Source organism: Mchenga conophoros, linkage group LG3 (genome assembly GCF_057382185.1).
Source record: "Mchenga conophoros isolate Kocher_MC1m ecotype Shallow Benthic linkage group LG3, M_conophoros_male_GT1.1, whole genome shotgun sequence".
Classification (NCBI taxonomy): Eukaryota; Metazoa; Chordata; class Actinopteri; order Cichliformes; family Cichlidae; genus Mchenga; species Mchenga conophoros.
The window spans coordinates 558,104-583,769 of NC_140528.1; the positions used below are offsets into that span (position 1 = coordinate 558,104).

A 25,666-nucleotide genomic window follows, 5' to 3' on the forward strand; every position below is an offset into this window, starting at 1 on the left:
GCATTGCGACATTACGTCAACTCCAAAGCCCTTTGCGTGCAGGAGTGTATGCGCATGTGCATTGCCACGGTGGTTTAAAAAATAAAGATCTAATGAAAAGTAATTAATAAAAATTAAATATTTAAACATTCCCACAAATGTGCAATGAACGTGCAAAAACTCTCTTTAGTAGTTGTTGCTGTTTCTTTCTTTCTTTCTTTCTTCTTTTTTTGAAAAATAACGACGTCTCTGAGGCGCGAAATCTGACAGCGAGAGGAACGGCCGGATACAGGAGACGGGAAGAAACAAGCCGATTATGTTCGCGTTAATTAAGTGGTTGGAAGATGTAAAATTCTCAATTCTGCCAACTGAACATATACGAGATTTTAATGAGGATGAATAATTAGCCGGCATGGAGGAAACGGACCTTTATTTCATGGAGTGGCGACAAGAAGCCAAGGCGGGTGGCCAGTCTAAGAAGCCTCCATCATCAAGCTAGCAGGTGCCTTTTCCCATATAATATTACTTTATTCTCGTGTATTTGGAACGGAAGCGTAGAGCTGCCACCCAGGCAAAAGAGAAATATAAGTATATCACGTTATAACGTGAAAAGTTTATCGTTCTAACAATATACTATCATGTTTGAACAACATGTTTGAACAACATTGTACGAAAAATGTACATAATTATCACGTCCGTACAATATTGTGCGAACGTGACAATTATGTATATTATAATAATGTGATATTATATTATACCAGTGGTTCTTAACCTGGGTTCGATCGAACCCTAGGGGTTCGGTGAGTTGGTCTCAGGGGTTCGGCAGAGCCTCCGCTGTGACGTGCACGGCTCATTTTGTGCACCAGTAAAAAACATATCTACGTCTAATTTGAAAAAAAAAACACACTTTATTTTTCACTAAAGAGGGGTTCAATGAATGCGCATATGAAACTGGTGGGGTTCGGTACCTCCAACAAGGTTAAGAACCACTGTATTATACAAACATGAAAAGCATAATGTTAGAACAATAAACATTTCACGTCATAACGTGATACAGCTCTATTTTTCTTTTGCCTGGGTGGCAGCTCCACGCTTCCATAATTTGGTAATCAAAATATGTAACTTAATTAATTATATTGTGACGTACTTTTGCCTTTTCTTATTATTCTGCCTTCTCAATAACTATCAAAGCCTATTCACATTTAATTTGGCTTTCACAGAAATCCTACCTCTCCTTCTGGCTACAGAGTACTTACCAAGGTTAGAAACAAAGAACAGTTATGCTTTATTAATGTTCGCTAATTACAATGTTCCACATTTCCTTGCTTTTTAAGTCATTTTTAGGCTTTTTAGAGTTTTTGTTTTTTATTTTTTTAGCAGTAATGTTTCTGCCTATTTATTTCAGCCCATGAAATCGAATGCAGATCTTCCTAATGTGAGATTTACATAAATGTAAGTAATTTTGTTTGTCATTGTCATTAATGTTGTTGCTGTTGTTGTTTTTGTGCAGTTTGCAATCATATAAACCTAGCAAGCATCAGTCAGCACAGTGACTAACCTAAACAGATTCTTGCTTTATTCACATATATTATATGTAATTATATAATACCTGCACATTGTACCTAGGGTTGCAGCCACTTGGCCCCACCCCATTGTTGTGACAGCCCCTGATTGTACTTATACACTGCATCTGAACAGGGAACAGTCTGCCACATTAATGTATTTTTAAGTGACTTGTTTGTAATACATGAATTTGTTTCTTACAGATGTCAAAGTCTCAACCTCATGCTGCCCTCCCCCATCCTCCTAAAGTAAGTATTTGTTGTTGTAGTTTTTTATGCAGTGTCTGTGTCACATGCTAATCATAATTATTGAAATAACTGTTTTCTAACAGATTTTCCAAAACACTAGTTATGTTTGTTGTCATTCAGACCAATACTACTGCTTAGACATTGTTTAGTGGTCATGCATGTTTGACAAGCTCGTTATGATACCAAAACAGTAGGCCTATCACAATAATCGATATATCGACTTAACACACAGTACATGTACATGACCTCAATAATTGTTGATGATGTAATCTATGTGCCATTATATTTACAAAAATAAAATATAATGATAACAAAACAATAACATTAAATAACATTGTTTTCTATTTGTTAGAAAACTTACTATTTATTCAAGTTTTTAAGGTATCTAATATTTTGATTCCTAATTTCAATGATCTAAATACTTTAAGAATTAGATGTTGGTTTGTCAATTGAAAGTGTGTAGATCTTGCATTATTATGGTGTTATATTATGATTATACATTCAAAGACATAAAATGGTCTTAAAATGACAATGACATAACTTGTCGCAATTGTTTATGGGGCAATATACCGACCAACAAAAAGTCGTTATCGTAACAGGCCTTCAAACACACAGTTTTATGATTGATAAATTCAAAAAATAAATACATTTAATTTCTCTGAGATTCTCTAATATTCAGTTACAGTTCACAACACAGCTACCCGTACGTACATGCAGTATTATACTGTAAATATAAATCTCTGCATTTAGCATCCCACTAGAAGCGTCACAGTTACTGCCTCTTTTTTTTTTTTTTTACAAAATACCTGTACTATCACTAACACATTTACTGTTTTACTTTTAGCCTGTGGATACAAATGCAGATTTCCTTAATGTAAGTTGTGCATTTTAATTACATCATGTTATTTTTATTATTATTTATTTATTTATTTTATTTTACATTCAAATATTTCAAGCTTCTTGGTTAAAGAAGCTTGATTGCTAGTAGGTAAAGAATAGTTCACCTATAATTCATATTCCCAATTAATTTCTCACCTCTGATTGAATGCCTTTGTTTGTTTTCCTTTTGACTATAACAAAACATTTTTGCTGGATATATATGGTGAATTTATATGCATAGATACAGTCGTAGTGCTTGACACATGCAAACAGCAGTAGATGTACTAAAAAGGAAATAATTACAATCATGATGTTGATTGCTGATGTCAGTATATATATTTTAGAGGAATGTTTGTTTTTCACCCAAAATAACTATATTGCTTCAGAAGAGATTTATTACCCTACCGGACTCTTATATATTGTTCTGTTTTTTGTTTGTTTTTGTTATTTTCAGGTTCAATGGTGCGTGTTCTTCTAATGGCCGCCTTCCCACTGGAGGTTTTGATCCACAGCAATTTAAAAGGTAATCAGCTTTGAAAGTCAGTTCAAATGGTTAGCTAATAGTACTTTAAAAAGCCTACAACTCTGTCACCAGTTTCTTTACCGAAAATTACCCATAAAAGTATCGCTCAATAGCATATAATTGTAGTTCAAATGTTTAGTTGTACAAATATCAAATTTTTGGAAATCTAAAACTAGTCAAACACTCAAATGTTCATGCTTTTTATAGGAGGACAGAGCAAAACGGACATCGGCGCAGAGTGAAGAACTGCCCTTGATAAGGACACTATGACAGCCATATATAGTATGTGAAGACTTTCTGTGTATCTAAAATTGCATACAGCACAAGTAACTTACTTTGCAACCATTAAAATAGGTTGTAAAGTAAGTTACCAATACAAATAGGTGATGATGCATTGTAGTGGTTGGTCTCAGACAAAGAAGGTCAACAGATTTATGAATGCTGGAAGGTAAGGAGAGACGACCAAAAGGGGTGTTAGCATTACTGTAATGTGACTGGATAGACTTCCCATCTAGGAAAAAAAAGGAGGTAAATTATGCGTAAAATATATCTGTATTAATATCTGTATCTGTATAAACAGAAATATCTGTTTGCTAAATGAAGCCAGCTAACATAAATCACATTTTTATTTTAACTCTGATAAAAGTAATAGAACTGTGACTTTTGTTTGTTACAGTGGGGGTAAGGAAGGGGTTTCCCAGCGTGTCCAGAAGGGCTTTGAGGATTGCAGTGAAAGCTGGGGGAACTGAGACTGTGTGTATATATATATATATATATATATATATATATATATATATATATATATATATATATATATATATATATACACACATATATGTATATGTGTGTATATATATATATATATATATACACACATATATGTATATGTGTGTATATATATATATATATATACCGATGCTCAGATGATCTCAGATGATTTCACCAGAACTCATCAAAATTCGGGCTCCACAGAAACCCAGACGTCACTAAACAAGCGTAACAAGCAAAGTGAAAACTGGTCGTTCAGCTTTATTGACCAAAGTAAGCTCACATGTCACCTCATGACACAGACACTTATTTCCACAGCATGCACGAGGACTGACAATAAGTGTCTATAAAGCCACTTCTATCTGCCACACCTGTGCTTCTGTCATGGTTGCTCTCCTCTCACTCTGTCATTTATCCACAGTCTGCCTCCCTCTGCTCCGTCAGCTGACGTCCTCTCTACACCACCTGCTGTGTTTTATCCTGCAAAAACACATTTAAGAAGCGTTGCACCGAGTAACGGGAGGAACTGCTATAAAATCCATTTAAAGGAGGTGGTGCTGAGTGCTGTGACTGGGGTCCCACCACTGACATCACGGGTGGAGGACATGTTGGAAAACTGCTACAAAGTGCTGTGCAGCCAGCAGAGCTTACAGTCTGTCCTGTGTGTCATACAGGCTCTCACACTTAGTGTTTCTGTGACACATTGAAGAGAAGTTTGTGTTGTTCACAGTTGTGCTTGTACTGAGTGACAGCTGACATGACCTAACAGGAATAATGTGTCTGTGCTGAATGAGAAGTAACACACAATGAAGTCTTGATGCATCTCAATCATCCAGGAAAGTGAGTCTGTTGCTTCTGTTCATCTGGACGCAGCGTTTTGTGGGAGAAACGTGTCGTCATCATCAGGTGACGTCTTCAGTCTCAGCTGCAGGTTTCAGTCTTACAAACAGGACATTTGCATAAAGACTGAAAGCAGCTGCAGGAACGATGGGCTGGGAGCTCCGTTCCTTCATCTTAATTATGCAGATTCTCAGGACCATTGATCAACAACCACTGATCCATGTCCATGAGTCCCATTCACAGAGATGTGGGAATGGCTGCAGTCACAGCATGTAAGATGGAAATAAATGAGAAGTATTTAGCTGAAGTGGATTTGATTTATGTTAGTTCTTTTTTAATTTGTAGTTCTACATTGGAAGATTATTGTGATATTGGAATATAAAAATACATTTATATTCTATTATTTTCTCAAAATAAGCGTCACACTCGTGGAAGCCGGTGTAGCCGCCGAAACGCCTGCATTTATGGAGACTTTCAGCCCCAGGTAGGCCAGTTATGGATCTTGGGATCCACATTATGTCAGCAGCTGTTCTCCACCGTGAACTGTGTTCAAACAAACACGCTCACGCCTCACAGACGACAGCTTACAGTCCTGTAGAGATAAAGTGACTTCGTACAGCCCCGACCTGCAGACGCTGTGCGCAGAGGTTCAGGAGCAGAAGTCCCGTTGTAAACATATCACGGCAGACCCGACGATGTTTGCATGAACGCGCTTTTCAGCATCTCTTTATTGACCACTTTACACACACGGTTGCTGTGCGCACACAGCCGGCTGTAGCTTTGCAGCTCACAGCCCGACACACACCAACAACAGCAGAGAGAGCACAGACGTTAAGGCGTGATTGCGGGTGCCGCTCAGGTGCGTCCGCCTCCCCTGCAGCGGCGCTGCAGACCACGCCCGCCACACGCAGTAACCAGGTAAAATACATACTTGGGCAGAATTTTGCAAACATCTATTTTTCATTTTGTAGCAGCATAGAGCTTTTTTCCAATTATTTTTTAAAAGTCAGGTCAAGGCTCCAAAAGCCCAAAGGCGATATAACAGTTTGTGTTTGCTACATGGATCATTGTAGTTCAGCTTTCCTTTGTTATATTTCTTTAAGAGCTCAAAATGTGTTCATTACATAAATCAAATGTAATTTTCTCTGTAGCACTTCATGGATTTCATAAGCAACACACTGTAGTTGTTCACACAAAGCATAAAGGTAAAAACAATATACACAGTGTTATCTTCATTTTAGATGTCACAAAGTATTTGCGGCTCCCAGTGTTTTCCCGAACCCTGACCCTTTGCGTGGAAACCGGGTCCAAAAGGCTCTTTGGGTGTTAAAGGTTGCTGACCCCTGCACTAGGCCCAACTGACACATATATTTGATTCCAAATACAAAAAATAATGTGTAACCTGCTGGAAGAATGTAGGAGGTTGAGACAGGATCTCAACACTTGGTGTCTGCAACAAAAGACAACAATATGTGGGCCGATCGTGGCTCAAGAGTTGGCAGCTCGTCTTGTAATCGGAAGGTTCGAGCCCCGGCTTGGACAGTCTCGGTCGTTGTGTCCTTGGGCGAGACACTTCACCCGTTGCCTACTGGTGGTGGTCAGAGGGCCCGGTGGCACCAGTGTCCGGCAGCCTCGCCTCTGTCGGTGCGCCCCAGGGTGGCTGTGGCTACAAGCTTGCCATCACCAGTGTGTGAATGGGTGGATGACTGGATGTGTAAAGCACTTTGGGGTCCTTAGGGACGAGTAAAGCGCTCTACAAATACAGGCCATGTAATGGCAGAAACATTCTCTAGTGTAAATCCTGACTAGTTCATTAACTACAGATCAGTTTCAGTGAACATTATTCACAGAGGGATCTGAGTTCCTTATACCAGACTCTACAGAAACTGTAACACTGTACAGCTCTGCGACTCAACAATATGACAACAATGTAACACACACTAGAATCATCAAATAAAGCCCCACTAACCACTAGAACTAGAACTAACTAACTAGCACTGGACACTTGCATATTAGAGATTTCTACCACCATAGGAGGCGAGATATCATCCTTGAACCAGAGCATCCAGCCCTCAATTTCGGACATAAAAAGCGACGTGGCCAGGCATGATAACACTTTGACTGAACTGCAGGACTGTGCCTCGAACCACTCTGACACCATCGCCACTCTCCAGGCCACTGTGGAGCGTTTGTCTGCGGAGGTAAAGAAGTTAGATGAGAGATGTGGAGCTCTTGAGGCACTCCAGGAGGAATAATTTAAGAACTGCAGGAATACCAGAAGGCACAGAGGGACCCAAGATGACTGAGTTGGTTCACACCTGTTGGCGGAGGCGCTATCTCTCGAGGAGAAGCCACTCATCGATCGAGCACATAGAGTGAATCGCCAGCGTCCCAAACAAAGTCATCTTCCTCGGCCCATCATCTTGAGATTGCACTACTACCACATTGGTGAGGAAATTCTGCTGAAAGCTGCAGAGAACAAGAACCTGATGTATAAGGGTTTTTAAAATAAACATCCTCCCAGATTTCCCTCCCTCTGTTGGAAACGCAGAGCCGCATTTGCAAATATGAGAGGAAGACTACGTGGGATGACCGGCGTCAGGTACAGACTGCTATACCCTGCAAAGCTGTTAGTGACCCATGGTGATGTGAGGAAAAGCTTTACCGATCCCAAAGAGACCGTAGACTACGCGGAGAAGCACCTCTCCCACCCACCTTCAAATGTATTAAAAGCAAGGATATATCTATATGTCTAACGCTGACACAGCACTGTGTTTCTTCTTTTCCCTTTATATTCCATGTAAAGGTGAATATGGAGCGTTTATGGAGCTCGTTTATTGACCAGCTGTCAGTTAGAAGGTAAGAGTTACTAGGTTAACAGAGGTTAGCAGTAACAGTACGGGGAAGTATATTGTGTTGTTCTTTTGTTGTTTTTATTTTATCCTACTTTACTTTGTTATTTTGATTTTACCTGTTGTGAGTGCTTCCCGTAATTCTCCTTTTTCTTGCGCCGCTGCGGCCAGAGTTCACAACATTACATATTTTTGTATCTATAAACAGGAAGCTGACACTCTCCAGACTTTATCAAAGGTGTGAGCGTCACAGCAGAGGCCTTTGTGTCAACGTAGCTGAAGACAAAACACAGAAACACATGAAGGAGATTTTCCTGGCCTGGATTTTATACAAATATTCTGCAGTACATCAAAAATGAAAGAAAACCATTAGTCAACATATGAACATCACCTCTGAAGTTACAGAGCTTTGATTGGAGACACAGCTGAGCGTTTTGCATTTTGCATAATTAATTACATAATTAATTATGTAACCATAATTAAATGGTTACATCATCTTTAAAGTCCCCAGAGATCAGGAAAAGGGCCTGAGGGTGCTGTGTTTGGAGTCTGCTGGTTACAGTGTGCAGGACCTCACAGGCTGCTGCAGCGTTAGCAGAGGGCGGGACATACACAGCTATCATAATCACGTGTGTAAACTCTCGTGGTAGATAGTACGGTCTCATGCTAACCGCTAGCAGCTCAATGTCCTTACAGCATAGCGTCTCTTTGATAGAGAAATGCCCAGAGTTACACCATCTATCGTTCACAAACACAGCCAGACCCCCTCCTCCCTTCTTACCACTCTCCGCTGTTCTGTCATAAGAGGCTCAGCAGCTAAAGCAGCACACCTGGGTCTCCCAGCCTATTAAAAGCAGCCCTTTGCTTCACCTGCTTCACTAAACATTATTATTTTAAGCAGAGTGGTGTGATTTATGTAGGCATTGCTGTGTGACAGGATGACTTTTCTTGCACACCCACCAAATGAGGGCGCACATGCTTCCACGCCCACTGGTGACTGCACACATCCTTTCAAGGAAGCATTTCATTCATCCCTAACAAATGGAACAAAACACTGTGCAGCGTGTTCAGGTTTGAACGTGGCCCTGGCCTCTCTCTGCATCCACCTGGCACATGCAACACACATCCACTCCCTGCTGAACTGCTTGTATTTGATGTGTTGAAGTTTTGGTAAAGTTTGAATAAATTCCACTTTATTTATAGGAACATTTCATCTGTGGACTCCTGCTTCCCCTCTCCTTGAGCCAGTTTGTGACGGGAACATGACATAAGAAAAGTAATTTATCCCTTTTTGATTCTGTGTATCTGGCGCTCATCCAGTGAGTTCACACTTGGCAGAAACAGACTGAATTTGTCTGGAGAACTTTGGCTTCAGCCAAGTTAGATAAACACACTGTGTCTCTGTCAAAACAGCAGTGTAGTTGTGGCACCCCTGTGAGGGAATGACCACATGAATATTATTTTGTGTAAAACACTCATGTAACGGGACATTTTTCATTGCTATATGTATTTATTTTCAGTTTCTTTAAGAGGATAGAAAATCCATGTAACAGGGATTCATTTTATGTTAGAAAGCAGTGAGGGCGGAACTTTGGTGCTTGCTCCGGGGTTTCGGGGAGCAGTAAGTGGAGCCCACCTTCCGCTGCTTCCTCAGACACGTTCTGGAGGAAAGCAGAGACGCATCGTGTCTTCCTTACTCTGCTCTTCACCTGCTTTTACAGGTCGGTACACGGTGCTCGCACCGAAAATGTTGTTTATTGTCACCATGGTTACCCACGTTAATGTGAATGGGAGAGTTAAGGCGGTCCGCCAAAGTTATTTATATGTAAACACGGGAGAAAACCAGAGGAGTGTCCCGCGCGACCGCACCGCGAGCCCGCTCGTTAGGTGGAGCGCTCGTGAAGCAGAGTCAGTGCGCTCCTATGCTCTGTGCAAACGTGTTGTAATGCTCCAATCAAATCAGTTCTGTGAGATGTGAATGTTAATAGTTCTGTTAAAGTGACTGAGTAGATTAGCTAGTGTAACACAAGCACTCTGAGCAACTCTGTGTAGCTAACAGAGGCATTCATGGGTTGATTCAACAAGCTGTGTTTCATGATGCACTAAATAGTGATTTTGCCAGTAAATTACTGGAGGGAACAAATGTAATGTATTTACCAATGCTGTTATTGAATAGAACTGTTTAGCCAGTAAGACACTGCAGAAGACAATGTGATGTGTTTATTGATATGATAAAAGGATGTAGCTGTTATGGAAAGAAGTGTGAACTTGAGAAACTGAACCAGTTAAAAAGAGTATATTTCACTGATGTTGTGAAATAAGTAAATGTAATTGATGTGAATGAGGAACCAGCTGAACAGCATATTGAAAGCTCATGTTTAGTGTTTTGTAGCATTTATTTGTGTGAAATAAATCAGACTCAGACACGTTCTGGAGGAAAGCAGAGACGCATCGTGTCTTCCTTACTCTGCTCTTCACCTGCTTTTACAGGTAACATATTTGTCATCGAGGTCTTCATCCTTGGGACCCGTAACATAGTAACTTCTTCATTGTTATACTTCTATAGTTTTCCCATTTTGTGAGCTGTGGATGTGGAAAGTGTCTCAGTGACACATCCACATGAAAACGGCGTTACCTTCGTTCATTTGCACGTCAAATGAACGAGCTGTTTGGACTTTAACGTCACAGCTGATGCTTCGATACTCGAACTCAAGAGTTCAGCTTCCACTCAGAGGTACAAGTACACACAGCAAAGATAAACGTGTACACAAGGTGGAACCCACAAGTGCACAGCTCCAACCAGAGATGGGCAGTAATCCGATTACTTTTTTCAAGAAACGAGTAAAGTGAGGGATTACTATTGCAAAAAAGGTAATTAGATTACTGTTACTTTCCCTTAAGCACGCTGCGTTACTGCGTTACTAAAACCGCAGCTGTGTGCAGATGAACAATGGATAATCTATCGAGTGTGGAGAGAGTGTGAGCGTGCAGCGTTTAAAGCGTGGAAGCACTGACCTTACTTTGAGTTTGACTCTGTAAAAAGTGACAAAAACATTAGCATCCGCTGTTCACTGCGTGGGAAGACAACATGCTCACTCACTATGTGTTAATGGGCATGCTTATTTATAACTTTGATAAAATGTCATAAAAATAATTCCATGCCAGCTCACCATTGGTGATCAGGTAGTTTCTGTTCCAGTTCCAGTCCCATAAATCATGAAGCTTGCTGCCAGAAAAGCTTCAAATCTCCTTTGAAAGCTGTTTGTGGTCTTGATTGTGGGAGCTTCAGTTGTCTGACTCCAGCTGCCACACAGTGCTCACTGATATCATTTGCAAAAACCCCAGTGTGACAATATTTATCAGGAAGTGACGACTTTTCTTTGAACATTTGCTAAGGCTAAGCTGTGCTTTCTACCACAGTTGGGAATTTCCTGGTTTACAACAAATTATTGTGTCAACACCGCATAAGATTTCAAACTACAGGAAAATCACTGGAGTTATAAGAGGCAGACAACGACACACACACCACATGCATGCTGTTGCTATTTATTGTGGATTAACCTGTCAAGGGCAAGAACAAAATAATTCTGCCTCAAATACAGGAAATCATAGCTTTCCTGTATTTCCTCCATTGTTGGCATGCTGGTTAGTGCTGTTGCTCCACAGTAAGAAGGTCCTGGGCTAAATTATCCATGAATGTAAACGGCTGTGTGTTTCTATCTGATAGACTGGTGAGCTGTCCAGGGTGTACCCTGCCTGGTAACCTATCACTTCAGGGTTATTTCCCAGCCCTGCTGCAACCAGGATAGAGATAGGAGGATGGTAGTTGTTGTAGACCCATTCAATTTCAATTGAAGGATTAAAATGTTCCAGGAGCTCAACTTACTCCATCTGAACATGTTTCAATCGTGTTTTATGAACACAACATGCAGCTTTACTGAATATGAAAAGGTTGTGTTGATTTAACTCAGTTGTTTAAGTCAAAGGAGCTTGCAAAGAAAAGCGTCTGGACTTCTTTAAGTTGCTTGAAGACGTTTCACCTCTCATCCGAGAAGCTTCTTCAGTTCTAAGGTCAAATGGTGGAGAGTCCCAGATATAAACCTAGTGGGAGTGACCCCCCACAGAGGGACAAAAGGACCCCCTGATGATCCTCTAATCGCCTGAGCCAAGGTGGGAAACTGGGCGTGGGTCCCAATCAGCCAGTTGTTTAAGTTTCTGCCAAAGCAAAACCTTTGTGTGCAACCAGTGTCCACTATTGAATCAAGTAAATCCAACATGTTTTTGTCAGTGCAAAAGGAGTTACGGTGCCTGTATTCCTGCACAATATTGTCCCGGGAGGGAGAAAAACTTTCTGGTGAAGTTTTGGTTGATTTTTGGGTTTTGCTTGACACTAGGTTGATTTTATCAGTGAGGTTTGGATTGTTTTCTTTCTCTAAGAGAGAGAAAGATGGTTTTATGCTTGGACATGTTTGCAATGGGCCCCAGTATTTGTTACTTTATTAGTATTTTATTGGTTGCGTTTGTTTGTGCTTTTGTTACAGTGCACTGAGATAAGAACATCTGAGAGGTGTGATCCACCGGTGGTGATATTTTGGTATTTTGTGAGTTCCCGATTTAACAAATCAGCTCTTTAATCCAGACCTGAGAGGTTGAACTTTAAAGCTCTATAAAATATTCTTACTGGAAACAGTGGCAAAGTGTTTTTCTCCATGATTATAATGGGCTTGGGAGAAATTCACTGATATGTGACATTGATCACATGAGAAGTCCTGAGCCTAAAAGGATTGCAGCGAGTCAATTCAGTCCAAAAACAAGGAGCTGTTTTCCTTTAAAATGATGACGTCATCTTGCTGGTGATGGAGGCTCGAATAGGCTGCGCGTGAGACTCCATTATCAGCAATATCTGGTATGAATGTGTGTGGATGTATGCATGTGACTGGACTGTGACGGACTGACGACTAAAAATTTAACTGACTTGACACTGAGACAAAAACGGTGCCGACTTTAGGATTAGTGAATGTCCACAACAATTCACCCAGCCTGTAGAAGAAGGGTGGATGTTTTGTCTTGCTTTGTTTGTGCAGGAGCAGAAGGATGACAGAGACTAAAGGGGGAGGCTGTAGCTTCACATGAGTGTGAGCTGCAGACTGAACCCTTTGGTTGCTAATGTTGAGTCACTGATGTTTGCATTAAGAAAATTGTGTTTTAGTAGCTGTGTTTTAATTAAGGTATCACATTATATTGTTGGGAATGTTAAATGCTAAAGTGAAGAAAAGCTTTGATTTCACTCATGACTGAACATGTTATTATGAACCATAGCAGGCCACTGTAAAGAGTCAATTAGCTTTTATAGAGGGAAAAAAGGCCAAAAACTCTGTTAATACCTATGAATAACAAGGAATGATAGACTTGTCACATTCAAAATAGAGATATGTAATAACAAACACGGGTCCGTGTCATTTAGGTTCTCCATTGAAATAGTCAATCATTTAGAAAAGTAGAATATATATATATACAGTGGGGCAAAAAAGTATTTAGTCAGTCACAGATTGTGCAAGTTCCCCCACCTAAAATGATGACAGAGGTCAGTAATTTGCACCAGAGGTACACTTCAACTGTGAGAGACAGAATGTGAAAAAAAAATCCATGAATCCACATGGTAGGATTTGTAAAGAATTTATTCGTAAATCAGGGTGGAAAATAAGTATTTGGTCAATAACAAAAATACAACTCAATACTTTGTAACATAACCTTTGTTGGCAATAACAGAGGTCAAACGTTTACTATAGGTCTTTACCAGGTTTGCACACACAGTAGCTGGTATTTTGGCCCATTCCTCCATGCAGATCTTCTCGAGAGCAGTGATGTTTTGGGGCTGTCGCCGAGCAACACGGACTATCAACTCCCGCCACAGATTTTCTATGGGGTTGAGGTCTGGAGACTGGCTAGGCCACTCCAGGACTTTCAAATGCTTCTTACGGAGCCACTCCTTTGTTGCCCGGGCAGTGTGTTCTGGATCATTGTCATGTTGGAAGACCCAGATTCGTTTCATCTTCAAAGTTCTCACTGATGGAAGGAGGTTTTGGCTCAAAATCTCACGATACATGGCCCCATTCATTCTGTCCTTAACACGGATCAGTCGTCCTGTCCCCTTGGCAGAAAAACAGCCCCATAGCATGATGTTTCCACCCCCATGCTTCACAGTAGGTACGGTGTTCTTGGGATGCAACTCAGTATTCTTCGTCCTCCAAACACGACGAGTTGAGTTTATACCAAAAAGTTCTACTTTGGTTTCATCTGACCACATGACATTCTCCCAATCCTCTGCTGTATCATCCATGTGCTCTCTGGCAAACTTCAGACGGGCCTGGACATGCACTGGCTTCAGCAGCGGAACACGTCTGGCACTGCGGGATTTGATTCCCTGCCGTTGTAGTGTGTTACTGATGGTGACCTTTGTTACTTTGGTCCCAGCTCTCTGCAGGTCATTCACCAGGTCCCCCCGTGTGGTTCTGGGATCTTTGCTCACCGTTCTCATGATCATTTTGACCCCACGGGATGAGATCTTGCGTGGAGCCCCAGATCGAGGGAGATTATCAGTGGTCTTGTATGTCTTCCATTTTCTGATGATTGCTCCCACAGTTGATTTTTTCACACCAAGCTGCTTGCCTATTGTAGATTCACTCTTCCCAGTCTGGTGCAGGTCTACAATACTTTTCCTGGTGTCCTTCGAAAGCTCTTTGGTCTTGGCCATGGCGGAGTTTGGAGTCTGACTGTTTGAGGCTGTGGACAGGTGTCTTTTATACAGATGATGAGTTCAAACAGGTGCCATTCATACAGGTAACGAGTGGGGGACAGAAAAGCTTATTACAGAAGACGTTACAGGTCTGTGAGAGCCAGAGATTTTCCTTGTTTGAGGTGACCAAATACTTATTTTCCACCCTGATTTACGAATAAATTCTTTACAAATCCTACCATGTGAATTCATGGATTTTTTTTTCACATTCTGTCTCTCACAGTTGAAGTGTACCTCTGGTGCAAATTACTGACCTCTGTCATCATTTTAAGTGGGGGAACTTGCACAATCGGTGGCTGACTAAATACTTTTTTGCCCCACTGTATGTATATATATATATATATATATATATATATATATATATATATATATATATATATATATATATATAAGGGGTGCAACGATATTCGTATCGATATTGAACCGTTCGATACAGTGCTTTCGGTTCGGTACGCATATGTATCGAACAATACAAAATTTGTAATTTATTTTATCAACTTTCCTTCTGACGATGCTGTCTGTGTTGAGCGCTCAGTGAATCTGCGTTCGACTACTCCGCCTAGGCTCGAGAGTACAGCCTAGGCGGAGTAGTCGAACGCAGATTCACTGAGCGCTCAACACAGACAGCATGGTCAGAAGGAAGAGCGCAGGGCAAGCTAGCGAGACAGAAGTGGACCTCCCCCACCCTCATTCAGATCTGGCGTTTGGAATTATTTTTGGTTTTCATGTGACGTATGACCCTGAAGGTAAGCGAGTCATGGACTCAGGTAAAACAGTATGTTGGATGTGCCATGCAATGTTCAATTACATTGGTGTGAACTAGTGTGTTAGCGCAGTTAGCTGGTTAACAGTGTTGGCCGTCTAGCCCCATGCACGGGACGATCGGCGGTAGCTCGTTAACGGAGATTTGCCGTGTTGTGGCGTTAAGGTTATTTCAACGAGATTAATCTGAAAGCACTAGTGGGAACACAACGAATATGACTGCACATTTACGCCGACATCATCCTAGTGCAAAGACAAAAACAACAAGCACGCATGCTACAAACTTTAGCCGAGTCATTTAGACGGCTGTTAGCACATGATTCTCCTTATGGAGACCTGATATGTTTAATATGCTGCTGAGAATATAGCCCAGAAGAAGCGGATAGTATAGCTTTTATTTTGGAAAGAGACATTTTTCTGTAATAAACTCTCTTTTCCAAGATGAGTGATTCCTCAATCAGATACAGGGCTCGCAATATCGCTAGCCCGACGTCCCGGGGCTAGCGATTTTTTCAGTCGGGGTACCAAAATCTATCTCTGCCCTGCCCGTCGGGCTATTGTAGGAAGGAAAAATATATGTCAATGCTTTTGCATTCTTTCAGAAATGTAGCTGGGTAATTATGTCATTGGCATCGGTGAGCCACTGTCAATATGTGACATATTGAAATCGCGTTTGAATTTGCGCTTGTTTTTTTGCTTTCACTTTGCAATCGCGCGAACTGTGTATAGAGAGCGACAGAACTGATCTGTGAGTGATGATAATTTGTGCACCAATTCCTCTGACATCGTCTTATTAATCGTTAGCTTACTATGCAAACATGACAAGTGAAATCTCCCGCAGCTTAAACATATGAGAGGTTGATCGCGCAGAGAATCGCTGAGTGCGTGTGTAAAAGCAGCAGGATATATGATATATATTTTATATTATTTTAGTTCTGCTGAGCCAAATAAGACAGGTCAGGGTGAAGAAGTGACAGCCAAAGAAAAGCTTACCACAAAACGGAGAAGTTATGACAAATCAGACTATAAAGTGCAGCTTTATGGTTTCATGGACAAAAGAATTTCTGTGGCTGCAATATGACGAGCTATATAACCAGGGCTGCACATAAGTGGTCCACAGGTGCGTATTCGCTGTCAAAATAAAAAACACGCACAAGGGTTAGGGTTAAATTTAAAAACTGTACTTTTGAGTTAAAATATATATTTATAATTTTAATAAATGACAAATTAAAAATGCATGAACATTTTTTTGTATCGAAAAAATATCGAACCGTGACACCAAAGTATCGAACCGAACCGTGAATTTTGTGTATCGTTGCACCCCTAATGTATATATGTCTCAACGCTGTTTCTCAATAATATTAAAAACCTAAAAACTATTGTTGTGGAAGATAGAAGTCACTGTGACAGCCCTCTGACTGTGGAGGACGTTTGTAATCCTATTTCTGCACTTAAGGCCAACAAATCTCCCGGCACAGATGGTTTAACTGCAGAGTTTTATGAATCATTTTCTAATCTCCCGGCGCCGTTCTTACTGCAGCTTTTCATAGGAAGTGTAGAGAATAACATCCTCCCTCCTACTCTTACTCAGGGTCTCATAACACTTATTCCAAAGCCAAACAAAGACTTACTTCTTATTGATAATTGGAGACCCATCTGTCTGCTCAATGATGACTATGAGATTATGGCTTTAGTACTTGCTAACAGAATGAAAGAGTTCTTGGACACAATTATCGATGAGACACAATCAGGCTTTATGAGAAACAGACACCTTTCTAAGAACATGAGACTGGTTTTAGATCTACTTGATTACTCTGATTTGGTATCTGACTATAGCTTCATTCTCTTCCTGGATTTTTAAAAGGCTTTTGATACAATTGAACATCAATTTATTTTCCACTCTTTGGAAAAATTTGGCATTTTTCTGTAAAGCTATCAAAACCTTGTACACGAATGGCAATAGCTCAATTAAAACGATTAAGACTCCACCCCGAGATTTGACCTGTTATACAAGGAATCAGCACAGCTGATAAGGAGCTCATCATCAGCCAGCTAGCTGATGACACCACACTCTTCTTGAAGAATGCAAATCAAATCCGTCCAGCCCTTAGTGTTATTAGTGATTTCTCTGAGGCATCTGCTTTATGTCGAAATCTAAAAAAATTTGAATTACTAGCAATTAAAAGCTGCACTGCAAATGCTCTCTGTAACATTTCTGTTAAACAAGAAGTCACATATCCAGGACTGTTAATATCCAAAGACCAAAAGTCAAGATGCTCGTCAAACTTGTCAAACAGTGTTGGGGAATTCTCAATGGTGCTTGGTGCCATACCCTCAGGGACTTTAATGTTATATAAAAACACTGACAGCTCAATATCTGCCTCAGTCACTCTCCCTGATCCAGCTGAGTCAGCAGTGGGAAAAATCTGCTTTTCACAGGAACTTGGTAACAGCAATAAGAGAATACGTAGTTTATTCCAAGAAGATATCATGTCTCTCCCATATATAGAATATCTTACTGGAACCGACATGTTCCAGATATCACCTGGAAGACAGTCTGGATGATCCCATAAATATCTAATTGTGAACAAGGTGAAGGAAATCTCATATAAAATTCTTCATAAATGTTACCCAGCCAGTCACTATATGGTAACATTTAAAAGAGACATAAATACTAATTGAACTTTCTGTGGGGATCATCCAGAAACTGTGGCACATCTCTTTTGGTTCCTCTACACAGAGATTCTGGAAGAATTTAGCAGTTTTGTTATTGTCTATAGTTTAAGGGAGTTTTCTTTACGATGGGAAAATGTTTTATTCTTTTTCTTTAAGTTCCCCAGGAAGAATGATAAATGTTTTTTTATAAAAAAAAATTGTTAATACTTTTAGCTATTTTATATCCATAAATGTAAGTTTATTAATAAAACACCATATTTCTGCCGTTTTATAAGGATATGAATTGTACATACAATCAATTTCAGACTCAACCAACAAAAAGCCTCTCAGAACAATATTTATATTGTAACAGTTGCTATTGTAATGCAGTGTATCACCACATGGCGGCGCCTCCTGTCTCACAACTGGTGTCACCCCCTTTTTGTTCTTCTTCGCACTCCTCCTGTAATGGATGCTCCCGTGTGTACGCGGACTAGTGTGCTCTTTAGTAATGTGTGGTAGAGGTAGCACTTTTATTTTTGATATTGTAAATAAATGAGTACTTTTTGGAAAGTCAGAAGCTGTTGCTCATTCGCTATCCATCTGCACACCTCCGCGGCTGGCTTCATCTCCACTGCACGTTACAACTGGTGCCCGAACTTTTTCCCCTTGGACTTCAGACGATTTTTGCATCCCGCCGAGGATTCTTCTCTTCTAGCACGTGAACTGTCTCGGAAATCCCCCCAGTTTTGCGGACGCTCGGACGTTTTCTCCAGCCATGGCCGCAGCCTCAGCTCAGGTGGGACCCGACTAATTTCTGGATACCGTGGTGTGCTGCTGCTCCGCTTGGGAGAAAGAAAAAGAGAGAAGCTGACTCCGCGACGCGAATGGACTCCGTGGATTTGTTATTTGTTGTTGGTTTCGTCTTCTAAGGATTAATTCTTCTGTGGAGAGCCTGGACATGAACATTTCTGCTGGCTTTTCATTCCCCTTTACCTCTGCTGAGACTGACTGTAGCACATGTAAGTGATAGCTTGGCTGACTACAACCGTTGGTGCTGGTCTTCGGCTCAGTATAACAAAACGACTTAAAACTAATCTTGCATTGAGCTCTAGTGTTGCAGACATGCTATTGTAATAACATGGTTCTGATCACTCCAGTCTAATTTCATTTGTTGGGCGAAATTTTATATGTGGTTTTTCTAAATTTAATCTTGAACGCATTTTTGCAGTTTTGTCTTTCTAGTCTGACCTAACTGACTCTTTTACTGCTATATCAATAACTGTGCTGTGCCCTGGAGCGGCTTAATTTTTTTGAAATCGCAATGGCACATTGCCCAGACGACTCTGACTCAGACATGGAACTTACCTCGTTACCTATGTGCCAGATAGTTGAAAATGTGACTCCTAGCCTTAGCCAACAAGTGGTGGAGTTAAGAACTGAGGTGAATAAGCTTAGTGATTGTTTACGTGACTCACTGAACATACAGCAGAGTTTACTAAGGCAGTGGGACCAACTCACAACAGGAAACTCTCCCCCTCCTGCAGTCCCACAGTCTCCTGTTTTCCCAATGGCCACATCGACACCTCATGTTCATGTGATGGACAAAACTGAACCCACCAACAGTACCAATCCGTTCCTGCCCAGCAACCCATTTCAACCTACAAATCCTTTCCTCCCATCTCACTCACTTGAACTCAGCAGCACTTCCAGAGTGATTGCGGCAGCTTTACATCACGCAAAGCTGGAGCCTCCTGTGTATGCTGGGGACGGAAAAGTGCAACCTGAGGACTGGTTAAATGCAGTTGGCACATACAAAGCCTCATTGAACCTAACTGATGGGCAATTGCTAAACGAACTGCCACACTTTCTTGCAAAAGAGCCCGGGAAATGGTTCAAGGCACTGAGCTCCCACATCACATCATGGGCTCAATTCTGTCAACTGTTTAAGACAGTTTTTCTGCCCTCCGACAACCAAGAACGCATCCTGAGAGGAATTTTGGATCGTGTTCAGGCTCAGGACGAGCCGCTCCCAACCTTTGTCGCCCACATGTTGAGTGAGTTTGACAAACTGAAGAGCCCCCCACCTGAAAAAGACAGAATTGACCTAATTAGTAAACATGCTCTCGAAAAATACAGAGTTGCCCTGTATGGCGCTAATGTCACTTCTGTAATGGACCTGCTGCTACGCGCTCATGAGCTTCACTCAGTGCTTGGACCACAAAGACCACAGCCTGCTTTATGTAGCAAAGACAACTATAAGCCTGAACCTTACTGCTTCAAATGCTCTCAGCCAGGGTTCACTACACGCACCTGCCCAAACTGTAACACCCAACCTCATTTGCCACAACGAGCCTCGAACACCGCTAGGCATGGCCCAGTCCAGCCATTGCCAGCACTCTGGCCCCTCTGATCCTGGCCATGAAAAGGTCAGCACCACATCCCAGCCACAATACAGGCATTCGGGAAACTACAGGGGGGGGAGGACATTTCACAGAGGCCAACCTTCCCCCAGTTACTAACGGAGCCTCACACGCCCGATTCACTACAGGGTGGACACAGTCTTGGACACTTGGAAGACAATTTTTCACAAGTCCACTGGAATACCCCACTAAGAACGAAAGTGAACTTCAATGCTTCATCTGTGGATGCTACCCTCGACACGGGTGCTTCCCTCTCGGCTGTACGAACAGATCTCATTCAAGTAAATGACTCTTACCCTAGAAACACAAGTGAGTGGAATGGTCCTGCAGTTAACCTCGCCAATAATGCTCCCTGTATCCCTGTTGGTGTTATTTGTCTCAATATTGGATTCATGAACAAGAACTTTTACCAGCGTTTTGCCATAATACCAGATTTGTCCTCTCCTTTCATTCTGGGAATGGATTTTATGGCAAGAGCTTCTGTTTCTATTCACATTCCCACTAGAACAGTCTACATTGAGGACATCCCCTGCCCACTTGCAGACAATGAAGAGGACCTTCAAAATGATTACTCACATTCACCTGGAACACTGATGTCTTTGGACTTGGTTCGCTCAGACTTAACAGCCAAACTGTCTGAAGCAAGTCTCTCAGAGAACAACAAGGATGCTTTACTAAATCTGCTCAGCAAGTTTAGCTCCTTGTTTGATGGTCAACTTGGTCGAATGGCTCTCACTGAGCACGCCATAGAGACTGGCAATGCAACACCTGTCAAACTCCCACCCTATCGCACGTCACCTGCTAAGAAACGTGTGATTGAAGAACAGGTGCAACAAATGTTGAAGGACAACATCATTGAACCTTCCACAAGCCCTTGGGCAGCTCCTGTAGTCATTGTAAATAGAGCGGCCACGGAACCAAGGTTTTGTGTGGACTTTCGAGGGCTCAACCAAGTTACCCGAAAAGACTCTTATCCCCTGCCTCGTGTAGATGAGTCTTTGGACTTTCTGTTAAGAGGAAAGTTTGTCTCGACATTGGACTTAGCGCGAGGCTATTGGCAGGTTGCTGTAGCAGAGGACTCGAAGCCTAAAACTGCCTTCATCTCTCACTGCGGTCTCTTCCAGTTTCGGGTGCTGCCCTTTGGGCTCTGCAACGCACCTGCAACTTTTCAGAGACTCATGAACTCTGTGCTTGCTGGCCTCATTTACAAAACGCGCGCAGTCTACCTGGATGACATTGTTATCACCTCACCTACCTTTGAAGAGCACTTAGTGGATCTTGAGGAGGTGCTGGGAAGACTCCAGGCTGCTGGCTTGTCATTGAAGCTCAAAAAGTGCCAATTCTGCCTCGATGAATTCACCTTTCTCGGATACCGCATCACATCATCAGGTGTTAAGCCCGATCCGGACAAAGTAAAGGCGGTTAAGGAGTTTGATACCCCAACCTCAGTGAAACACGTCCGTCAGTTCCTTGGCTTGACTGGCTATTATCGACGCTTCATTCAGAACTATCCCCGCCATGCCGAACCTCTTCACGCCATCACCAGAAAGGACAATGCTTTCCACTGGGACGACAGCTGTCGAAGGGCCATGGACACTTTGAAGGATCATGTCACATCAGCCCCGATCCTGTCATTTCCAGACTTCAACCGTCCCTTTTCCATTCACGCCGATGCATGTGACATTGGTCTTGGGGCAGTGTTGATGCAAAAGGATGACAAGGGTCGTGAGTACGTTGTGGCTTTTGCTAGTCGCTCCCTTCACAAAGCTTAACTCCCCTACTGCACTTCAGATAAGGAGTGCCTCGCTGTGATATGGGCTGTGGAACACTTCCGCCCATATGTTGAAGGTGTTCATGTTACTATCTTCACTGACCACAACAGTCTCAGGTGGCTCATGTCTCGTCAAAACCCAACGGGCCGACTCGCCCGCTGGTCACTTCGTTTGCAGGACTTTGATTTCACAATAGTGCACAAACCTGGTGCACAGAACAAAGTTCCCGACGCACTGTCACGCAACCCTTTGCCTCTGACCTGTGACAGGCCAACTGATCTTTTACCAGATCATGCTGTTATGGGCAGCCTGGACATTCGTACTCTGCCCCCCGTCATTCTGGCTGACCGTTCACAATTGAGACAGCTGCAGTTAGACGATCATGTCACAGGTCCACTCCTCAGAGACATTGAAGCAGACTCTCTGAACAGCTCGGACAATGCCACCTTGTTACAGTATGTTGTGTATGACTCTTTTGTATCACAGAGAACCCAAGTTCACATGTGCTTTGCACCCTTTGAAAGAGCTGAAACTGTTTGCCCCTACTTCCATGAGAGGCACCTTGCTGGACTATTACCATGACCACCCCACAGCAGGTCACTTGGGTGTTTCTAAGACATTGGCTAGACTGCGTTTTAGGTTTTTCTGGCCCAAAATGGCAGCTGATGTGAAACGCTATGTGATTTCATGCTCAGTGTGCCAACTCACCAAGCCAAGTCAGAAAAAGCAGCCGGTCTTTTGGTTCCCATTGTCCCCCAGAACTCCTGGGAGTATGTGGGTGTGGATTTTGTTGGGCCACTTCCCCGCACCCCCACTGGTAATGCTTATTTGATCGTGTTTGTTGACTATTTGACTAAATGGGTTGAAGCCAGTGCTGTCAAAGAAGCTACATCTCAGGTAGCAGCTGGTAAATTCGTCACTGACATTTTTGCTAGGCGTGGTACACCCACTTACCTCATTTCTGACAGAGGGTCTCCTTTTGTGAGTGAGCTTTTTGAACAGGTTGTTTCTGCCTTAGGCTCGGTGCACAGACTCACTACGGCATATCACCCTCAGACAAATGCTACTGAACGCGTCAACCGGACTCTGAAAACTGCAATCCGCGCTTATGTAGGTGATAAGCACACATCATGGGACAAGTTTCTCCCTCAGATTTGCTTTGCTCTGCGCACCGCCCCCCATGACAGTACAGGTATGACTCCTGCCATGATGCTTTATAGTCGTGAGTTAGACACCCCGCTTGACCTTATCACTCAGCCTTCTACAGCAGGTGTTGATGAACCGGGTGTGCCTTACCCTGAGACTTTGAGAGCCTCCCTGCAGGAAGCTCACAACCACGCCAAAGCAGCTTTGGACTATAGCCATGACAGACAAAAACATTACTATGACTTGAGACATCGACATGCCACGTTTCGTGTTGGTGACCTTGTGAGAGTTAAGACGCACCCCAGGTCAGACGCTCAGTCTAACTTTACTGCTAAACTTGCACCACTGTTTCAGGGACCATTGTGTGTATCTCAGAGACTCAGTGATGTTAATTACAGGCTCACTTGGGTGGACTCCGGTGTGGATGCAGGTGTTTATCATGTTGTGAACATGCAACCGTTCCATACCTGGGACTCTCTCACTTCCAAAGAACATTCTGTTTCATTGCCTGCTGAGAGAGAGACCGCAGAGGGTCGGAACTCTGACTCTCAGGCCCACCCTGGCCCCCCTGCAGACACTGACATTGACTCTAAGCCATTCCCCTTTGATTTACCGGACATTGACTCTTCTTCTGGTGTGGGCGCTGTTCCAGAGAGTGTTTCACCCAGATCTGTCCAGCACCCAGCTGCTGGTGGACATTACAATCTCAGGCCCAGACGTTGCCCCAGAGTTACGTCTGGCTGGAGCAACAAAAGATGGACTAATGATTTTCACACAACCAGGCTTGATCTGAAGTGAAATGTTTTGGTTAAATCTGTTTGATGCTGTCTTGTTGCATTGCTACTTTGAGTCATGATATGTAGATGTTTCTGTTTGCTCTACTTAATCCAGTTTTATGGCTCTTTCGTGCGTTAAGGTTCATTCTTGGCATTTACTTAGAAAAAAAAAAGAACAAAAGAAAAAAGTGAAAAAAACTAAGAAAACTGATTTTCCACTGTACATATTTGTCTTATTTTCACCAATTTCATTTTTAAATGGTCTTTTGCCCTGTGTGTGTGTGCACCAATCTTAGCTGTAACCTCTATGTATAGGGTACTGTTAGGTGTGGTGTGTGCTTTTTCAGCTGTGTACGGCTGAGGACAGCCTTTTTCTCACCAGGGGGGGACTATGTAACAGTTGCTATTGTAATGCAGTGTATCACCACATGGCGGCGCCTCCTGTCTCACAACTGGTGTCACCCCCTTTTTGTTCTTCTTCGCACTCCTCTTGTAATGGATGCTCCCGTGTGTACGCGGACTAGTGTGCTCTTTAGTAATGTGTGGTAGAGGTAGCACTTTTATTTTTGATATTGTAAATAAATGAGTACTTTTTGGAAAGTCAGAAGCTGTTGCTCATTCGCTATCCACCTGCACACCTCTGCGGCTGGCTTCATCTCCACTGCATGTTACAATATGTTGATTTTTTTCGCCTACTCATATCATCATTTTTTTACTCCTGGTTCTGTATGTTCATGTTCTGTTCTTTTGTAAACTTCATCTGTTTGTATGTTGTATACTCATTGTGTTTCAATAAAGTTCGATTTTAAAAAGGTACGTTCTAAACGAAGCTTCATACGTCACTGATCACGTGACTCTGGCCAAACGAATCAAGCCTCGACACGGTGCTTCTGAAGCAGCGCGTTGATCTTTCTGACACACGTCAGCTTCAAGCGGACCATCACTACCTCTCACATCTAAAGGTGTCAAGGTAACTTTGAACTGAGTTCAGTCAATCTGGAGTTTTTCCAAGTTTTCTGTTGCTCTCCTGTGAGAGAAGAGCGTTAAAGGCGGGGCTCTCCAGAGTCCAGCAAAACAGGAAACCACAGCTGGGTGTGTGTAAGTGTGCAAACCAATAGAATGCATCGTGGTGGGGGGGGGGCATCACGGGCAAGAAAAAAATAAAAGAATCGGTCGTACCCATGCTTCCCCGACGTCATGCCAGCGCATACTGGGAAATTCGTAGGCACCGATCGGTTTTCTATCAGCCATTTGCTGGGAGTAAGGGCGCCCTCCGTTTGCGAGGTGCGCCTGCTGCTGGCGGCACAGGGAGGAGAGGGCGGGGCGGCGGGGAGTCTCTGGCTGGCTGGAGCGGCATCTAATAACCAACTCGCAAAACAAAATAAAAACAACACAACAAACAGATATTATGATACAGACTTATAATCTGCACCGATGTTTTTTCTAAATTCTATAAAGTGAGCGCGAGAGCCCTCGGTGCGCCTGCGCACTGCTGAAGTCAAAGTAAACTTTATTGTCATCTCCGCTACAGACAGTCCAGCATATAGAGAGACGAGACGACGAGGCTGCAGTTACAGCGGTGCAAGTAAACAAACAATAAATATAAGAAGAGTAAGAAATAAATCTACACTTTAGGACTCTGGGTAAAGGATCAATAACAATTTAAATTTATAATTTACAGTTT

The 25,666-nt window shown here is 42.4% G+C and overlaps 1 protein-coding gene and 1 long non-coding RNA gene across 3 annotated transcripts; both read left to right on the forward strand.

Moving 5' to 3' along the window:
• The first annotated feature begins 218 nt into the window (after positions 1–218).
• LOC146576919 (uncharacterized) lies at positions 219–3,920 on the forward strand. 2 transcript variants are annotated; one of them, XR_014891614.1, is made up of 8 exons: positions 219–481; positions 1,200–1,239; positions 1,385–1,431; positions 1,746–1,790; positions 2,635–2,664; positions 3,124–3,192; positions 3,400–3,474; positions 3,869–3,920. It is a non-coding gene; the product is annotated as an uncharacterized LOC146576919 (long non-coding RNA). The 2 variants fall into 2 exon arrangements; XR_014891613.1 differs by lacking the exon at positions 219–481 and having other exon boundaries at positions 502–1,239.
• A 15,269-nt stretch (positions 3,921–19,189) lies between these two features.
• Positions 19,190–20,280, forward strand: LOC146576920 (uncharacterized). Its single transcript, XM_085269395.1, has one exon. It carries the CDS (start codon positions 19,190–19,192, stop codon positions 20,276–20,278), a length of 1,089 nt encoding a protein of 362 aa, XP_085125521.1. The 3' UTR covers positions 20,279–20,280.
• Positions 20,281–25,666: the final 5,386 nt, after the last annotated feature.